The sequence below is a fragment of the Conger conger genome, chromosome 14, assembly GCF_963514075.1.
Source record: "Conger conger chromosome 14, fConCon1.1, whole genome shotgun sequence".
Lineage (NCBI taxonomy): Eukaryota > Metazoa > Chordata > Actinopteri > Anguilliformes > Congridae > Conger > Conger conger.
The window spans coordinates 9,658,636-9,678,926 of NC_083773.1; the positions used below are offsets into that span (position 1 = coordinate 9,658,636).

Consider the following 20,291-nt stretch of genomic DNA (forward strand, 5'->3'; position numbering starts at 1 on the left):
TCTCAGAACATCTCAAACCACTTGAAGATTTTGCCAAGAAGCAGGAAAACTGACACTCTGCAAACCCAGGTCGTGACACCGCTTTTGTTTGAGTGTGCGCTGCCGGCATTTTAGTACAGGACCAAAGGACTATAAACCTCACCAAGCCCTGTTACATTTCGGCCGCTGCAGAGGTCGTTTGGGACAGGCTGCGAGGGCGCCAGGCTGTTCTCTTCCCTGTGTTGTTTTTCCTCCCACCCTCAGTTGTCACAAAACCAAAAAAAGCTAAAAGAAAAACAGGCCTTCCCTGAAAGAGATACAGATTGCGCTGTTGCTTTAATGACTCCGCCACGGCTTTGAAACGATTAAGCCAACGCCAAAAAAGGCGGAAACCAACCGTGTGAAAATAATCATCGCAGTGGGTACTTTTCCCAGGAAGAGCAGGCCGCTGGAACTTCAGACAGAGAGAGAGAGAGAGAGAGAGAGAGAGAGGCGAGGTGTTTCTTCAAAAACACTTCTTAGGTTGCCCTACAGGAGTGGATATTGGGTTTCCCCCCCCTATCACGTGGGACGAGGGTGCACACTCTCAGCGTTTCCAGATGACAAGTCTGCTCAGCCACCGAGGCCAGAAAAAGACCTTCCTTCTAAAAATGCCCCCGAATTGTGACACATGACCGTGTCTAATCTCCCCTTTCCTCTCCACTCCCTGCACTTCCCTAACTGCAGAGGAACTGCAAAAAAACCCCCCAGGCTCCCAAAATCGCTCTTTGAGGTTTCGATTAAAGCAACATCTGTGAGAAACGTACAGATTTCTATCGCCGTCTTCCCCCTTTCAGTTTTCTTTTTAACTCGTCTCATTTTCCCTATCAGAAGGCTTCTACTTGACCTGCCACGATGTGTCTTCTGGCAACGTCGCAACCATTAGCGTGGTTAAAAGTTACATAAGAGCACGTGACAGCCGTGTCGTTAGCAGAGCTCAGGGTGGATAGTACTGGAGTCAGTCGTGGACATCGCGGTCTGTTTTCACTTTAAAAAAAAGAAGGCCATTCAGCAATCTCACAAATATCGTGTGTGGTTTTTTGTTTTCCAAGTAAATCAAGTTTTCCATGGACACTCGCAGTACAGCGCATTTTCTCATACCGACCCCAAAAATATGTCTCCAATAAGCATTAGCTCCCTGCGGTGAAAATAATGGACTGCAGAATGCCCTGCTGGGAGCTAGTAGTACTCAAAAACAGGGAAAGGTGAGGCATGCTAAGCCACAAACACCAGGTGGAAGCCAGCCCCAAAACAGTGATTAAAACAACATTTCAACAACCTCCCCCGATGGATTCAACCGCTCATGAAGATTCCTCCGACTTCTGACACGTCACAGTTACAATCAAACGGCTACGCGGTTGACGACAACGGGAGGTTATGTCGATGGCGGGGGGCGTCAGGTGCGTTGCAGTAGGAGGGGGTTTGACACGGTCGATGTTTTGTGGTCGCTGTGGCCATAAATTTTGAATGATTGCTGGAGGAAAATGGCCGCCGCTCTGGTCTAAAACACAGACAACCCCCCAGGTGGCCGATGAGAGCCAAGCTGTGGTCATAAAGGGACTGCCCTTGGCCTGGGGTCAGTGCGCTGGGGGGGGGTGGCGAGGGAGTACTATATCCTCACGAAGGAGAAAACCGTTACAAACCGGTCTCGTTCTCATCAAAACAGCGACTTTCTGCATAAGCAATTCCTCCGGCTACGTGCCTTTTCAAAGGGCTGCACGGCTGTCGCAATTTTATGTCACCATTACAGCAGTACAATCCAGTAAATCTCATTTTATGAATTATTGCGAGAAATATGATGGCGGGCAAGCAACCCCGTGGAGAAAAAAAACGAAGAAAATAAAGATTTATTTTAAACTGCTGACTGCACCCCACACAGCTCGGAGTCAGTTTAGAATCGATCTAACGCACGGATCATTAGAAAGGCAGCGCTTCAATCGTTTAAAAAAGTACATTATTTCTGGAATATGAAAGCTTGCAAAGCAGAAGGCCAGAGACTCACAGTTCTTTTACAGCGACATGCGTAGCTGCAAGTTTTCTGTAGCGTTTGCAGTTTTCTTACTCCAGGAAAGAGATGGCAAAATAACATTTTACCATATACATTCCCCCAGGTTTGGCAAATCATAAAAGCCCTGCATCCCACTCCAAATATTATCATGTTGTATTAGGTGGTACCCCTGACCCAAGATCTGCGTTCCTTCAATTATCTACGCTGCAGACAATCCCCATATTAAGAGAATTGGGAGTCTGCCGGGGTTTTTTTTAATTGGCTCCGCTTTGGTGCCCTGGCGATGTAGTCCTATCGATTCTAAACTGATACGGTCACAGTTACCCTCAAGGCTGTTATAGCTATTTCAAGCTTGTTAGCTTAATTCACGATCATCCCTTCCCCAAGCGCACAGTTAACCATGTGTATGCTTTATCTTCTTGTGCATAAGATCTCAGTTCTCAAAGTGGAGAGAACATTGATATTAAAAATCCATCCTGCTGTAAAATCCAGCAATGCCGACTTTACCAGCTGGAAAAGTGAGCTGGTCAAGCTGGTCTAGCTGGGTATGAGCTGGCCAACTAGCAGGGCCAAGCTGGTTAAAAAACTGGTCTAGCTGGGTATGAGCTGGTCAACCAGCATGGCCAAGCTGGTTAAAAAGCTGGTCTAGCTGGGTATGAGCTGGTCAACTAGCATGGCCAAGCTGGTTAAAAAGCTGGTCTAGCTGGGTATGTGCTGGTAGCTTGTCCGAGCTGGTAGCCATTTCAAGATGTACTGTAGCTTGAACTGGTCAAACCATGTCAAGCTGGGAGCTGGTCTGAACTGGTCAACCTGCTAAACCATGTTGAGCTGGAAGATGGTCTGAACTGGTCAACCAGCTACCAACTGTTTTAAAACCTAGCTTGAGCAGTTTTTTTTTGTTCAGCAGGACACATTTAAAAAACATCCTTCACAAAGGGCAGTAAAATGAACCTCCCTCTACCTGCAGAAATGTGAACCATAAGCATTAAAATATTCATAAGAGCTAATTAAAAAGCTGGCTCTGAATCAGAAGCACAGGCGGGGAACCTGAAACAGGGTCTGTCACAAACAGCACCAGTTCAAACTGCTCAAACCTGGTCCCTCGCACAGTATGAACAATCTTATTCTCTTTCATACAGCCTGCCTGTCCCAATTTAATACCCACTGTGCTCCACAGAGACTGTTCACCTCAACACCACGCAAAAGTTTAATCCAACACAATTCCTATGTACTCCACACCTGCACACTCAAAGCAGAAAGACTGCTAAGATGATATCCAGACGTAATACATTCTTATACACATTGGGCAACAAGCCAGCACTGAAAACCTCACTGAACTCTCAAAAAAAAAACAACTCCAGAACGATGAAAGAAATTCCTGGCATAGTCGGGATGAACCCGTGAAATTCCTCACTGACTCAAGCCAGCCGACGGAAAGGAAGAGAAACGTAAAAGAGAGGTCATACTCTTCTTTCATTTCACACTTTTTCAGGATTCACAGAAGCGAAGAGAGTAAAAGAAAAGCATGTCACCCATGTCCCACTCTGGAGGCTGCTCCAGTGAAGGTGGCTCTAAGGTACTCACCAGAAGTGGAGACAGCAGATGGAACCGGCCTCTCCGCTGCTCGGAGTTCAGCTCGACGAGTAGCAGGAAGGGGCAAAGAAAGCAAAACAAAAACAAAACTCCTGTTGCGGGTTTCCCCCCCTGGAGCGGATACACGCGTATTCCAACGAGCAGACGCAACTCGAACGGCTCAACTCGCGCTGACGGTTTGTGCTGTCGCTCTCGTCCGACGAGGGAGGTCCTGGCCCGCAGAAACGCGTCTGGCGGCGGACGGAGGTCTGCGCGCCCGTCTGCGCAGCCGAAAGCAGGCCGGCCCCCTCTGAACCGAACGAGCCTCCCCGAGGCGGAGGGGCTGGCGTAAACAGAGAGATTTATCCCTCCGAAAGACCGCTTCCCCACCAGGGCACCCTCCCCCCTCCGGCGCACACTGGAGCCCCGGTCTCCCAGACGTGGAAAATGACCCAGCAGTCAGCAGACGCTGAGCTGGAGTTCCGCCGACGACGCGGCCAAAACGCTGCTCACAGGCGGCTTAGGAAACCTGGCGGGTTCAGAGCGTTTTCCGTGAAAAAGCAGAAGCTTTTCTCACCACTCCGTCGAGAGAGAGAGAGAGAGAGAGAGAGCGAAAGAGAGAGAGAGAGAGAGAGAACATGACACGGACTGGCACTGCAGTCTCAGCTGAGGACGGAGAGTAAATTAATAATACCCTCCGCTCCCTTAGATGGAGGCTTTAATGCCCGGATCAAATTGCCCCGGCTCTACTGTTTCACGCCAGCCTGTTTAAAAGGGCCGCGGCTCCTGAAAAACATTTCACTCGGGGCAAAAGCATCAAAGTCCGCCGGGGAGGGCGCTCGACAACAGCGGGCACGGCTTTTGAGAGGGAATTTATTCCAGAGGAGAGGAGGGCAGGCAGGTAGGGCACTTCCTGCAGCTGCTGCGGCCTTGTCTCCGTGGCGATACGGATACACACACACACACACACAAACACACACTCGAGGAGAGGACAGGGCCGCAGACAGCCAACGGGGCAGAGGAAAAACAGAGCGGGCGAGGGGGGGGAAAAAGCGAATAAGGAGGCTCACGAGGCCTACGTTGGGAAATGAAAGACCCTGGCCAGCATTACTCCAGGCCTCAGGAATGTCGCTCCTGCGGGACGGGTTTGCTTGCGGACAGAAGTGCGGAGAGGACTGCTGTTCCGCCAGCCGTCGCAAGAACAATCTCTCAGACTCAGCAAATGCCGCGCAGGGAGTTAATACTTAGGGCGAGCGGGGAAGAGAGGGGCGCTTCCAAAACGCCGCTACCCAGTCCCAAATGAGAGGGTGTGAGGTGGCTCCAGTAAATGCCTGAGTAACTAACGCCCCACGAGGGGAAAATAAGACTCGACACCGCGCTAATGCGCAGCGGCCACACTGAGGAGAAATTGATCATTAAAGGCCGGCTTGATTGGAATCCAAAATCGGATTCCAGGGCTTTGTGTATTTCCTCATGTTCAATGATAACATGGCTTCTGAGTGCAGTGCCAGCCTGTCACAATGGGACACACCCTTTAGAGAATCCTGTAGACTTTAAAGCGCTCCAAACATCTGTGTGTGTGTGTGTGTGTGAGTGAGTGAGTGTTGGGCGTGTGTGTGCTGTGTGTGTGTATGTACGCGCACATGTGTGTGTGTGTGTGTGCATGTGTGTGACTGTTCTGTGTGTATGTGTGCGCGTATGAGTGTGTGTGTACATGCGCGTGCGTGAGAGTACACGCAAGTGCTGGTTTATGAGTACTGGTGTGACAGTCAGTCATAGAACAGAGACCCATGTAAGGGGAAACTGACACACTACAAGCAGGGTAACAGCGGAAAAAAATCTGAAGGGCCAGTTGAACAGGAATTTTTACATGCGCCAGATGCGGCTTAGTAATTCAATAAAATACATATCCAGCAAATAGCAGCTTCCTATAAAAACAAGGTTTGAGATGTGCCTGGCCAACGCTTGAGATTTGAATTACAGACCGTACGGTTTATGAGCAGTGATGGGATACTGTGCTGACTAAGGAGCCTCTGGGCTAACCCCTACAGCCGCTAATTGAAGCCTCGCTCTCTGGAATCACCAGCAGCCCACGGACAGGAACGCTTTAACTGTTCTTTTAACTCACAGCCCTTGTAATCATCCGCCACGCTTCTGTGTCGCACCTTTGGATGTTTTAACACGATAAAGGATTATAAACAAGGGGAAGTGGCGCACACACCTCTCCTCGGATCCCGTTTTAACGCTCAACTTTGCCCTCACGGTCCCAGCATAGCTGCTGATAAATACATTAAAGAGGGTCCTTGAAAACGTGTCCTCTGCTGGCTGTGGGCACACGTGACCGCTCAGAACACAGCAGGGCTTCCACAAACACTGCTGAGACACACTCTCGTAAACTCCAACATCTGACTCTGATCATGGGACTGACTCAGTACTTACCTATGAAGGATATCCCCGAATGTATTGCATTTTCAAGATGATAACATCAAAGATTTTTGAGATTAACCACATATGAGCAGTATAGAAATAGAACAAATGTAAGGTTCTTCAGGTATGTTTAACCTGTAGCCGCTCAGCAATGAGGCTGGTATCATTCCTTAAACAAATGTGTGTCAGGTGTAAGTGCTAGAAACCACGTCAATATGAAAGTGAAACAAACCAAATTAGCTTTCTGTTTGCAGTCATCCCTGAGCCACTCGTGAGCATCAGTAATGCGACACCCGGACCCAGACGCTTAACGTGACCGTGTTTTAAACCTGTGGAGCAGGTGACAGCAGTGAGACCACGTCGGGGCTCGTTATTCCCGTGCCGGTCGGACAGCTCCGCAGGTCCGATCCCTTTCCCGGCTCTCCCCAGCCCAGCTCTCCCCAGCCCAGCTCGTTCCGGGTGAAACGGGATAGCCTACCTCATTGTCCTCACTGAAATGCAGTACTTCCACATTAGATTCCACATTGCGGTGACATCGCTCGGCAGGAGACTCGAGGGCTCGCCAGGAACGTTTTCGGGTCCGAGGGGAGAAAAGTCTCAGGTACACAGCACGTCGGGGAGAGGCTGTCGCCCACCCGGAAACAGCGTCTGGCAGCTGAGAAACACACCGACACTCTCTTTCCCACCCTCCCTCTCCCTCTCTCTCTCTCTCTCTCTCTCTCTCTCCACAGGACCTCCAAATCTGTCCTGCCGTGCTGACCCTCCACAGAACAAATGACTAACTCCTTCTCCCCACAGCTCGAGTTTCTCCAGTTGTCTCTCCTCCCGAGCCGTGGGTCTGGCTCTGCTCGTCCCTGTTCCACTGACGACTTCTCCTTCAGCAGCGAGGGGCAGGAGAGAAAGGAACACGCTCCCGCACTACCAAGTATGGCAAAGCCGCTAAAAGTGCGCCACGCTACGCAGACCAGACTACGGTTTACTTCTTTAACGCGAGCTGTCCGCACACACGCCCTCCTAAGACCTCCTCCTTTTCCATATTGCTTAGCTGTGGACTATAATACACCCTAAATCATCTGGCCGGGACTGCGTAAACTCCCAGCAGTCTGTGGGGCGCTTGGCAGGGCTTGGCCTGTTCGTAGGAGGCCTGAGTTCAGGCCCGCGTCCAACAGTGACACACCTCCCCCGTGGAACACAGCGTGGGCTGGGGGCCGGGTTTAACCCGAGTTCACAGCTCGACGGGAACATTGATACTATTAAATCAGTGTTAATAACATGACGGGGAGTAGTGTAATGGAATATGAACGAGCCCAGCCAAGACGCCGAACGAACGACGGCCACTCCTTTCCAGAACCGCCAGAGAGGCGATGACATCATAATCAGGTTCCTCAGAAAAGGAACTTTTCCAAGCAGGGCTTGGCTTCAGAATGGAGTTTACGACTGGAAAAACCCCACTGTTGTTCTAAATTAAACACAAATGCCACAGCAGAAAAGTCACTGAGAGAGAATGAGAGACAGAGGGAGAAAGCGAGACAGAGAAAGAGAGAGAAACAGAAAGAGAGAGAAAGAGAGAAAATTAACTGTAAAAATTGCCTTAAATGCTACTCTCGGGCATAGGTAGTTTTCATATTATTGAATTACATGCTACTGTATAATCTTTGCCAAACATAAAATAATGTTCTTATCTCCCTGAAATTGACTAGAGTTTTATCATTTTCTAGTAGGAGTTTGCTGTTGGTAAACTGGAACATTTTAAACCTATGGGAGGCTTTCAAATAAAATGTGGTAAGCTTTCAAATAAAAACGTTTGATTATATTAAACACTAATACCCCATTATTAGGGGGACACATCACTGCAGTGTCTACACACCACTAAATTAACAGCGATTAAAGGGAGATAATGAAAACTAGTCGATGAGAGGGGTTATTGTTCAAACACTGAGGAACGGATTAAAACGCACTCATATTATGAACTGAAGGATATTACAGCATTAATACTGTAAATACATAAAACTAAACAGACGGAAGCGATATGAAAAAAACACAAAGTGTTATTTGCGCAGATAACGCAGACGCAGGCAGACATTAATTTCACTCTCATTGTAAAGGAATCAAATTAAAGGAGATTAAAGGAGATGAATGCACTCTGTTTGGCCCCGGCTGTATATTCATGAGCCGCGCTGAGGCTGGCCGGGGACTCCGGTGCAAGCACGAGTGTGTTTGATCTGATCTCGCCTGTCCAAGTCCTCAGCTGTCCGCTGCCAAACAACTGGGAAAGAAATCAAAACCGTGAGCGCTGCAACCTGCCCCCCCCCCACGCCTCACATATGGAGGATACAGTACAGATCACGGGTTGACATGGCTCAGGCAGTAAGAGCAGTCGTCTGGCAGACAGAGGGTTGCCGGTTCGATCCCCCCGCCCAGGCTGTGTCGAAGTGTCCCTGAGCAAGACGCCTAACCCCCGAATGCTCCTGACGAGGTAGTCGGGGCCTTGCATGGCAGCCAATCGCCGTCGGTGTGTGAGTGCGTGTATGAATGGGTGAATGGAGAAGCATCAATTGTACAGCGCTTTGGATAAAGGCGCTATATAAATGCCAACCAAAGATCAGGGCCCGGGCACCAGCTATGCCCCAGGGTAACACCGAGTGTAAAATTATTATATTATTATCTTATTATTCTATTATTGTATGAGTATACTCAGCATGCATAGATAGCATATGTGCTAACTGGTTAGCACCACCCATTTGCATTAGGGCCTGAGCGGGCATTCATAGTTCACATACGTTCTAACTGTAACTATGGTTAGTACCATTCATTTCCATAAGGGCTTTAGTGAGCATGCATAAGTAGCATATGTGCTAACTGTAACTATGGTTAGCACCATTAATTTGCATTAGGGCACCAGTGAGCATGCATAGGTAGCATATGTGCTAACTGTAACTAAGGTTAGCACCATTCATTTGAATTAGGGCTTCAGCGACGTTACATACACACTCAGTGGTGTGGAAATGTTGTTCACCAGGCCTGGCTCTATTGCTCATGTGAACCAGGTGAATACATTTCTAGAGTGGAAGTCCCTCTGGATGAGAATGCAAAATAAATTAATGTAACGTATTGTATATACAGCACAGTAAGATCCACCAGCAACTCTGGTAATTAATATCAAAGTGCACGGCTTTACTAACACAGACATCAAAAGCCACATTATCTCGATTCTCGGTTCAAACAAACAGACGATGTGTTTCTGGAGCGTGACGCGAGTACTCGGAGGGCGCTCCGTGTTTAAACCGGCCGCAAACGTGCTCTGCCACAGACAGCTGCGCCGTGCGCAGGCTGCCGGGCGGCAGATAGCGGCTTATGTAAGAGAAACGTGCGCGGGAGGGAGGGAGGGAGGGAGGGAGGGTTGAGTGGTGGGCCCCGAAGGCCGGAGCTGAGCGGATAGCATGTGACATGGGACCCCGGGGGGGCGGGAGCAGCTTGTCTGTCGGAGATTTCCCAGGAGGCCGAGGGACACGGAGCTCCGGCACCAGTCAGAGCGCGTTTCTTGCGCTCGGCTCCACGGCTGAGAAGAAGAAAGGGATGAGGGAGGGAGGGAGAGGTGGAGGGTGGGATGGGAGCCAGGCCTCCCTGGAGGACACTGAGGCAGCGCGGTGCCAGTCAGGGGTGGGCTGTTTTGGGGGCGGTTGGGTGTACAGGGAAATTCGAGGCTAGAGGGCACTGTCTCGTGCTTCTGAGGAAGGGATTTATTATTCCTTCCCTGTATATAGCACTTTTCTCATACTCAAACGCTTCACAGTGACGAGGAAGAAACTCGCCTCAACCACCACCCAGGTGTAGCACCCCACCTGGGTGATGAAACGGCAGCCATTTTGTGCCAGAATGCTCACCACACATCAGGTGAAGAGGTGGAGGAAAAACTATTCGGGCAATTAAATCAGAGGAGGATAAGGTGGCAGGGAGAGCCACACGGAGAATTTAATCAGAACACTGGGGAACCCCCTACTCTTTGCGATGAGTGTCATGGGATCTTTAATGACCACAGTGAGTCAGGACCTAGGAGTAACGTCTCATCAGAAAGATGGCGTGTCCTACAGCACAGTGTCCCTCATAGGGAAGAGGAGGCCCTGTGTCGTTAGGGTCCACACAGCGCTCTGGGGTCTGAGCGGTGCCGCCAATCTTCTAGAAAGATCCGGGCAGATTAGCCCGCAGCAGTCTCAGAGCAGGACGCCCGTGCAGTAGGGCTCAGCCAGGGGGGGGACTGTCGCCAGGACGACGGCAGGCCAAAGCCTCGGAGCCGACGGAAGGTTCCAGAAAAGGGCCGCCCGGGGGGCTGCCGTCGCCAATCCGCCGCCGCGTCGCAGAACTGAGCTATGCCATCCATCACCGTGTCACCGGCTCTCCCAGCGCCCGACACATTTCGGCTGAAGTCGCAATCGCCGTGCCTCAGGGAGGTCTGGGAGCAGTGGAGACTGCGTGTGACTGGCAGCGCGACAGCAGCCCACACGCACGGCGAGCCAATCAACTGTCCCCTCCTGTCAAACCCGTCGCGGAGGAGCCCGTCCGCGTACGACACGGCGCGCGATTACCGCCGCAGACCGCGGAAGCACAAACGGCTGGCGGACGTTTTTTTCCCCAGAACACCTTTCAGGAGCCCTTTTCCCTTTTCTGTTCTTTTCAGTGATGAAAAGGGCTCAGAAACGGTCTCCTGAACAGCTGCCAGAGCTACGCTCGCCATTCCCGCGCCCCCGGCCTTCTCTCGTTACGGCTGGGGAGACTTGGCAGGCTCTGACAGGCCGGCGTGAAGAAAGCCGGTCCAGTTCGTGACCACAGCGAGCCTGCCAACAAACCCGGCCATCCACTGGACCCTACATAGCCCCACTCACCGCCCCCGAAGGTTTTAAGAGCGCCATAAAGCAGAGGACTAGAACACAGGACCCGTGGGCTGACAGCTCAATCACACCTTATAACAGGAAAGAGAGCAATCAAACGCCAAAAATGCACCAAAAGCAGAAACGAATTAATTAGGCATAATTCAGTACTTATAAAGAGGGAATGAGGCAGTTAAAATTTTCACTTGGTGTGTACTTAATGGACCACAACAACAGTGAGAAGCTCTTCCTCCCGTTTCGGGAATGCCCACTCCCATATACACAGCCACACCCATCGGGGGAACAAGATGTTGAAGAAGGACAGCTTCACTCCACAGGAACGCTGCAGGGGTAGCCTCTGTCGCTAACGCCGCCGGAGAGCGCGACGAGAGCTCGTCCCCAGCTGTTAAACCGCGCCGACTACAACGACACAACTGGGAGCACGCCTTCGCAGAGAGGGCCGTAAACTACCTCTGTACGGCACCTGCCACACTGCCGGCGCAAAATTAAACCGTAATTAATCCCAGCCGTGCCCCCATGTGGTCGCGCCCGATTTTCTACGAGAACACATTATTTTCTGCTTATGTGACAGGAAAGCCTGCCTCAACAAATTACCCAACGAAACTACCCATAAAAGCGATATATTTATTACACAATTATAAGCAGAGGTAGGCCAAAATGCTCACCAAGGGAGGACAAAATAAGGGCGATTCAATGGTAAGTGACGTTAGAACTGCTGGATATTTGGGTGGTAAAGCCCAATACAGCTACATAATACAGACTGATAAGAGTTATTTCCTCCTGAGGGTTATAAAAGCATATGTCACTGTACAAGCTTATGTAACTGTACTGTAAACTGTAAATATCCTGCAGTTGTAACGTTGGTTACTGTGGAATTGCCCACATGGTCTTGTCCGTTACCTATAGCTTAATGTTGTATAGATTTGAGAATCAGAGTTTGAGAATATTCCAGAATGCAGTGATGCCTCAGATGGTCTAATTGCCCCAGCTGCACTGCGCGAGTCATAGGGGATATGCATAATCCAGTCCCCAAATCTGTGTGTGGAGCTACCACTCTTATCTACCCTCCCAGGAACCCCAGCTAAACAGGGGGGTTTGCAAGATGGAGACCTCTTGTTAATATGAGATGGGGAACCAGAGGAACCTGCATTCTACACCACATACTCATCCCATAGGCAGGTAGTGAAAATCTATGTGTATAGCATCCGAATAATTTAATGAATCCTCCATTAAACGGCTTATATGATATCGCGGTATCTTGCGGTGCGTTCAAAAGCCCTTTAGTTTGAGAGCGAGCAGGAAAAGCCAATTACCGGAGGGCGCACGTGCTCACGAGCGTTAGCACCTGCCAAATCCCCCGGGCTTAAAAGCAAGCAATTATTTACACTAATCAGCCATAGACATTCACATTTTCACACCGCTCAGACCGGGGCTGTGGTGCGATATTCCTGGGGTTTGTCAAAGCATGCCAATGGCCGGGTTGATGGAGTCCATCGGAGGGGAGGGGATCGAAGCGCACGGGGATGAAGTCTGGAGCCGTCGGATCGAGGGGAGGAAAGGAGAGCAATAAAAAATAGCAGATTTGCACACGTACACAAATGCATGCGCACACACACACAGACACAGACACAGACACACATACGCACACACATAGACACACACACACACACACCTCCCCACACACACACATGCCATGCATAAGCACACACATACGCACACACACACACACACACCTCCCCACACACACACACACGCACACACATACGCACACACATACGCACACACAGACACACACACAGACACACACACACACACACACACACACACCTCCCCACACACACACACACGCACACAGACACACGGGACTATCCGGCCCCATGTGTGATCAAAGCCACAGCCGGAGACCCACGCACACACACAGAAGAGACAAGCACACACTCTGAAAGTAGTCAGGGGCAACCGCAGCAGTCAGCAGAGGTGGCAAAGAGATGACACGTATACCTGTGCCGATACTGGATCTATCACAGTCAGCCTGATGATACAATTAAAGCACAATGTGACTTGAATTCTGTTAGGAGGGCGATGCGTTCGCGTCCTGATTGAAATGTATGATGTATCTACACTCTGATCCACTCTCTGTGGGGGGGTTCAGGTCCACTTGTGCACCAGTGGTGGTGAATTCACATTAAAAAACATGCACACCTAAAAAAACACCTAACACAGACACACTCCCACACACAAGTGCGCGCACACACACACACACACACACACACACACACACATTGTACGCGGAAGTGCAAATGAAAAGTACATTAAGAGAGAAGGAATATAACAGCCAGGGCCCATAATGGGAGTAAAAATCCCCAGCACACACAGAGTGGTGCCAGGAGCGAAACGACATTACAGCCATCACTCTGCCTCAGAGTGGGGGAAGGGCAGCTCCATAAGCAACGGGCCCAGAAGGTGTCTGACAGCTCAATCCAAATCCACGGAGATGTTCCTCCTCCAGGGCCGAAGGCTTTTTACACTTCCTACATCTCATTTGCATGTCGCTAAACCCAAGAGCTTGGATCCGCTCTGAGGTGAAGTCAGAACAGAGCTGCTCTTCCTCGTATGCGAACGCAATTAAGGGAACATTACATAGAGGGGGAAATTTGCACACATTCATCACATTACAAAGAGTCCTGTGAACTTTTCCACGTGTTCACCGATTCTTTTCTGAATGCGCGTGATAGGACATCAGAACCCTGCAGCTGGCTTGGAGAAAAACAAACTTTGCGAGCCGCGGTGTGAAAGTAAACTACAATAATAAATCAAAAACAGCAATATGTACACAGCAAAATACAAAAAAAACCTACGATTAGCTGGTAGAAGGATGAAAAAGTGGAGTTGGCGATGTGCTAAAACGATGGTGAGCTACTTCCCTGGCACACTCTGTACATCAGCTCTATAGACCCCATGACTGCAGCCCCATACGAGAAGCACAGAGAGCCAATTCTACAGACCAGAGCAGGACCTTCAGTGCCAGCCCACCACCGAGCCTGGGACTCTCCGTATCCCACCATCCCCCTGAACCTTGCAGCCTTGCCCCGCCACCTTCCCGTCCCATCTCACAAAGCAGAGCAGGGTAAATGGCGGGGGGGGGGGGGGGGGGGGGGTGAGGGGGGGTGAGGTGTGGGCCAGCTCAATTAACTGAACAATGAACTCCACAAAGCTCTCCTAATGCTGGAAATTAACGCCCGCCAGGCACCCCACGCAAGCCTGATGCGATGTGATAACTCACACACTCCCACACTGCTAACTGCTGTAATGTAATGTACACACTATATGTTCAGTGGTAGTACCTGTAAAAGGAAGCATGCATGTTTTACGTAACGTAGTCAACACGATCTTTACTTGACACAGAAAAGCTTTTATAATACCCCGCTACATAACAAGGAGAACTCCGAAGAACACGTTTAACTTGGTACACAGGACTCGGCCGAAGAGGAATCGCAACAAAAGGAAGTCTAGCGCTGCTGGTAATGACACAGGCCAGTCTTCTATTCTCACACATGAATGCAGAACGCCCCCTTACCTTTTGTAAAACCCGGCGAGCGGCTGCAGACAGAGGAAGTGCCAGTAATCCGCACAGAAGGCTTTTAGCTTCAGCATTGTCCTGAGAGGTGAGGGAGCTTAGGGCAACATGGCAAACCCAGAGTTCTGTTTGGAGGAATCAGCGCGTCGGTCGGGCCTGAGGAACGTCTGAGTCCACACGCACCGACCAGGCTTCGCACGGGCGTCAGTCGCTCTTCTCTTCAGCCTGCAGACGGAGAGAGCTCCACGAGGTGGGGGAATCCCTCCCTCCCCCTCTCTCTCTCAAACCCAAACCCCTGCCGCGTCCCGTCCCCCCCACCTGCTCACCCAGGACCCCTCCTCCCCACCAGCCAGGCTCTCCTCCGCGTGCAGGAGGAGGTGCGGCAGAGACAGACTCCGCTCCACGCGGCGCGAGGGTGCACGCTACGCGACGCTCTCCGGCTGCTAGCGGAGTAAAGAGGAGGTGCTGCTGTCTCTCCCTGCCTCCCTGTAGCTCCTCAGCGCTGAGTTACAGCTGCTCCATTGTGTGTCGGCGTCGGTGACACGGGCCGGCCTCGGACGGATGACAATGCAAACAATGCCCCCCCCTCCGTATTAATTATGCTTTATCTAATTCCCGCCGCCCGCGCTGGGTCCAGGCTGAGCGCAGAAAGCCTAATCAGCAGCCCCACATGGTGCTCCGGGAGGTCCTCTCAGCGAAGGGGCCGGCCGCAGAGCGCCTGGTGGCCACACGCCCAGGCTGGTTGCCGGGGCGACGGGGGACACGGTGATAAAAACCGGGCGGCCTGGATGAGGACCGCTGATTGGCCGGAGGGGACCGGAGGACGGATGAGCTTAAGCAGCAGAGCGCATGCCCGCCTCGTTTACATAGCAGGGGTTAGCGCCGCAGAGGGTAACGGAGGGGGGGGACATGGGAAGGGGAAAATGGAGGGTTTCGCAGCCCTCGGTACGCTTGAGTGTTCGTTCACACAGCGCTGATGTGGCTACTATAAAAGTGGCTGCGGGTGGTGTTCGGGGGACACGTTCTGCATCAGCTGATGAAGATGCCCACAAGACCTGAAATGTCGCCGTCACTCTCATGCTCTGGAAATAAGCGTTTTTTGGACAATGTGCTTCATTGACACATTCTATGGAAGAGTCATACGGAAGTGTGATTGAAAATGAGGATGGTGACCAAAGTATGAAATAAATACAAAAGCAGGGATTCCCAAATGTTTCTGACGCACAAATTCATGCGACCCCAACACAAACGCCTTGTGCCAAACACCACCCTTTAGCCGTGACTATAATGGCGATATATGGCCACTCATGTCTTAATGTTATCTTATAGTCAGGTTTTTGTGATGTTCGACAAGCAACAGCATACAATTCACATATTTTAAAGAGGCAAAAACTTTCTTTTTTTCTTTCTTTTTTTTTTTTTTTACATGTGACCCCATCCTCAAATCAGGTGACCTCATATGGGGTCGCAACCCAGTGTAGAAACCCCTGCACTAATGACAGCCATAAAGCAACAGCACCCCACTGTCTTGAGGTGCTCCACACGCGAGGGGCAACAAACGTGGATTGATTCCTTCGATGGTTCACTCTCAGAAATAAAAGTACAGAAAGTGCCGAAAAAAGGTACAAATGCTTGTCGCTGGGTAAGCACCCTATAGGTAAATTAAATTGTACACCTAGCCTGCAATATATAATTAATTTGTACTTTCGGAAAATTCTTTGCTTGGAAAACTTACTCATTTGTACCCAAAAAGAACGTTACTGCAATTGCAGGGTACGTTTGGGAAACTTGATCCTATTTTGTTTGATTTGATCAAAAATGTACCTCCGCTGTCATTTTAACTCTGAGAGCATAGCCTGAAGCACTGGATACAGTAGCGGTGGTGGTGGGATGGAGACTGGCGTGGCGGTGTAGGGGCTCCTCCCCACCAGCACTGACTGAGAGCAGAGACCAGGCCTCCCGAATCCCTCTCACGCCACCCCCACCCCCCCAGCCTCCATTCACCCTCCTCCTGGCACACACATGGGTGGCCTCCGCTCGGTGACACTGGGCCAGCAGCGCGCAGAGCCCGGCGGGACTGAGGGCCCTTTGTGTGCGCCGGGCCGGTGAGAAATTCATCTTCACACTGCCCGAGAGAGAGAAGGGCCAGCCCCGGGGCAGGCAGGACCACGCACAACACAAGCCTGCACTGTCTCTGTTTCATTCAGCCTTTCAGCCTTTCTGCGCTCTGCTTTGGTGCATTACACTACGTGATAATGCATATTAAGTTAGTTGGGGGGGGGGGGGTGAGAACCTCTACGAGTCGTGAATGCGTACTGGATTTATTCTGTGCGGTTCCGTAACGTGAGGAAAGCTGAATCTGGGTTCACCCTCCCTGCTGTAATCCTCTAAGGAATGCCAGTGTTCAGGAAAGAGACTGGTATTCACGCATGACTGGCAATAAAACCCGCCACCCGGTTAAGCCCCAAACATCAGAGAATCAGCGGGCTCAGCGCAGGCTCCGTGGTTTTCCGCTTTCATTTGATTTCTTGGGAAGAAGTTCCCCAGACGTTGCCAAAAAGACATGTGCACGTGCACGTGCGCACACACACACACACACACACACACACATACACACACACACATACATAAACACACACATACATGCAGACATACAGTACACACACACATGCACGCACACAAAAATAGTCCTCAATGATACAAACTGAACAATTGCTTTTTTGATCACACATTCATTCACTACTGAGGGAGGTGTAAAGTGACACTTTAAATAAGGTTCATGAATTTGCATTAACTAATGTAGTACTAGTGTAGTGTTAACATGAATTAATTATGGACAAATACATTAATTAAGTATGAAAATATGAATACTGTACATTAGCAAACCATAGGATTAACTTATAATTAGTTAACCATTAACACATAAATTAACTGACTTTTTCCTTCCAATATGAGTTGGCAATAACTAATGGAGTTATGACCGTTAACATGAATTAATAATTTAGAAATACATTAACAGAGCTGTACAGATTAACTTCTCAGTTGCAGTTAGACAACAACTACATTAGTTCATCCCAATTCATGCATTACCTAAAACAACGTCATTTCAACTTGAATATTGGTGCAGTTTCATTGTCCTTTTGAGGAGGACATACTCTTGCAGGCTTTATGGCTTGAAATTCAAGACCAAAGCATCACTGGAAACACTAAGATAAAAATGTCAAAAAGCACATGAACGCACTAACTCTGTGCACTAAAATGCTTTCGGTAGTTGTCGCTAAATTAAGCAATGATCACGAAAGATGCAGTTGTAATCTTAAATAAGTAATATTCCTAGGGTACTGGTGCCACAAACCAAATGGGGTTCAATGGGCGTGTCATATCAGAAGAACTATAATTGAATGGATATTCACTAATGTAAAGTTGTACTTAATTTTGCAGAAACATCGATAAACATTGCTGCTTGTAAAAGCGCCTTCGGATTAATTCAGCTCAAGTCCCGGGGGCCGCTGCCATTAGGGATGGAAATGAAAAACACATGGCCTGTCGAAAATGATTTATTTTCCCCCCCTTCTAGTTTGGACTTAATGCGTGTTTACCACACAACACAGTACAAGCCCTCCTTGCGCTGCATTGTGAAAACACAAGCCTTTATTACAATCAGCAGCCGTTCCCTACTGGAATACTGAGGCACTGTAAAATACTGAATACACTGGGCTGTTTTAAATTCACGAATATTTGATCTTAACGAATAATGCAAGCAATTACACCTTCAGGCAGGAAAGGGGTGGTTTAAGGAAAGCGGTGAGTTTGCATTCGTTATAGAAGCCCTGTTGGAGTAATTGCGTTTGAAAGTGATGAATAACAACAGGGCGTGTTTGGTGTCCTGGCAGTTTTAAAATGGCCGCTCAGGGGGAGGAAAGTCCATAGAGAAAGCGAACATATTGTCCAAGTGCACAGACAATGGGCCACACAGGCTTTTAAGCATCTTCTCATTTGCTTGTTAAGTAATAGGCTGCTGTTTTATTTCCTGTGGTTTATTAGGACACCCCTCTCTCCTGTGAGTGGGGTTACACGTGTCCCCCTGCCCCTGTGTAAACAGGGCCATTGTCTGGGTCCTTTCAGAGGCGGCCGAACAGACGGCCCGTGCGACAGCCAGCACATTCATCATCGGGTCCTCCCGGGGATGGGCCCGGCCGCCATTTTACAGCGGGCGCGATTGAGACGTCTTCAACGCCTTAATCACCGCTTTGCACAGGGAACACCTGATTATGGGTGGTCTGTGCCTCTGAGCGAGAGGGGGATGGGCAGAGAGAGAGAGGGGGGGGAGGGAGGGAGGGGGGAGGGAAGAAGAGAGAGAGGGGGGAGAGCGAAGGAGAGAGAGAATGCACAAAGCAGTGATCTCATTACTTTATTGCCTTTGTTTTAATTACCCTTCAAACCAACAAAGAAACCCATTTTTAATTGCTCTATTTGTTTGCCTTTCTGCATGTTTTTGGCAACACTTAAGTGCATTTTGCCCTGACAACACCCAAAAAAATACAATGAATAAAAAAAGCAGGGGTTTTTTTGGGAGAAAGGAAGCAGGGCACAGATGGAGAGAAGAAGTGTAAGCAAGGCTCATTAAGCAGATGTGTGCCATCTTCCCACTGTATCCACACAATACAGCACGGGGACAAAGAGCTCTCCAGTCTTCAGTCTCTCTCAGGGTCTCTCCTGCTGTGCAGGGGTCAGAGGTCAGACACACTGCACTCACCGATCACCACCCCCTTGCAGAGAGCACCAAGGCTGCACACAATAAACAGTAGTTCTCTATGAACTTGTCTGGAAAAGCCAAATAAGCTTAAATGTGTGAACACAGGCATTCTGTGTACACAAATCACTGCTCCGTATTGTGTAAAACATGGAGATGAACACCTGACTATGTTTACATAAGGACAGATTGGCCTCTCTCTCAAGAGGGTCTTCAACCTCTCAACCGTGGAGCTGCTGATTCAAGCCCCCAGTTGACATATTGAGATGAAGTTGGGTCCCTCAATGGAAAAACAACCCTGCCGTTGGGCCCTTGAGCATGGCCCTTCACCCAAAAACTGGTCTTTACCCCTGCTCTCCCTCTGAGATTTCGCTCAGGGCATCCTTGCAAAAGAGAATCAGGTTGAATAAAGGATTAAGACAGCAGCACTGGAGCTGAATCATTTTGTTGTTGAGAGCGACGCTTCAGGATGCTGGTGCCGGGGAGGCGGGGTGAGGAGGGGCGGACCGTGGGGTTGGGCCGTCAGCGGGGGTGCAACGCGCCCCAGGTGCGTCTAGCTGGGGGGACCCAGCTGTGGCAGAGGGCCCCGGCAAATGAGCTTCAGAGGGGGGTCGAAGCGCTAATGGAGGCGCTCACCTCCTGGGTAACCATGCGTCTCCTCCTCCGCCTGCTCCTCTCGCCGCAGAGGGGCAGAAAGGGAAGGGGGGGGGGGGGGGGGTGTTACTCACCGGCGGGAGACAGCACGCGGTGACACCTCAGACAAAGCCGCGTGCGTAGCTAACCGCCCGGGGCGGTGAAATGTCACACAAAGCACGTTCTCTTCCTGAACTGGCCGTCAGAGTGGCGGAACGAGACGCGCGTGGAGCGGCAGGTCGTGTGGCGCGTCGCTGAGGGACAGGCCCGGACGCGCCCCGCCCGATCCGCCCGCCAGCCGAGAGCGGCCGTCTTCACCGCCGCCGCCGGGAAACGAGAGGAGCTCCTCACAATAGCCTGATTGCCGGGGAAAGGGCGCTGAATTAAGCCAATCATCGGCGTTTAGCCCAGCTCCCG

General features: G+C 50.3%; 1 protein-coding gene across 5 annotated transcripts in view; it reads right to left on the bottom strand.

The window, feature by feature from the left end:
• Window positions 1–20,291, bottom strand: part of iqsec1b (IQ motif and Sec7 domain ArfGEF 1b) — a 194,637-nt gene that overhangs the window by 62,619 nt on the left and 111,727 nt on the right. Inside the window, exon 1 of one of the 5 annotated variants that reach the window (XM_061219408.1) lies at window positions 6,504–6,584. The exons of 3 other annotated variants lie outside the window; for them this stretch is intronic. In XM_061219408.1, coding sequence (XP_061075392.1) covers window positions 6,504–6,550 — 47 coding nt within the window. In that variant the 5' untranslated portion in view covers window positions 6,551–6,584. Of the gene's footprint in view, window positions 1–3,610; window positions 4,176–6,503; window positions 6,585–20,291 lie in introns of those variants that run through there. One more of the 5 variants, XM_061219410.1, reaches the window with a different exon arrangement.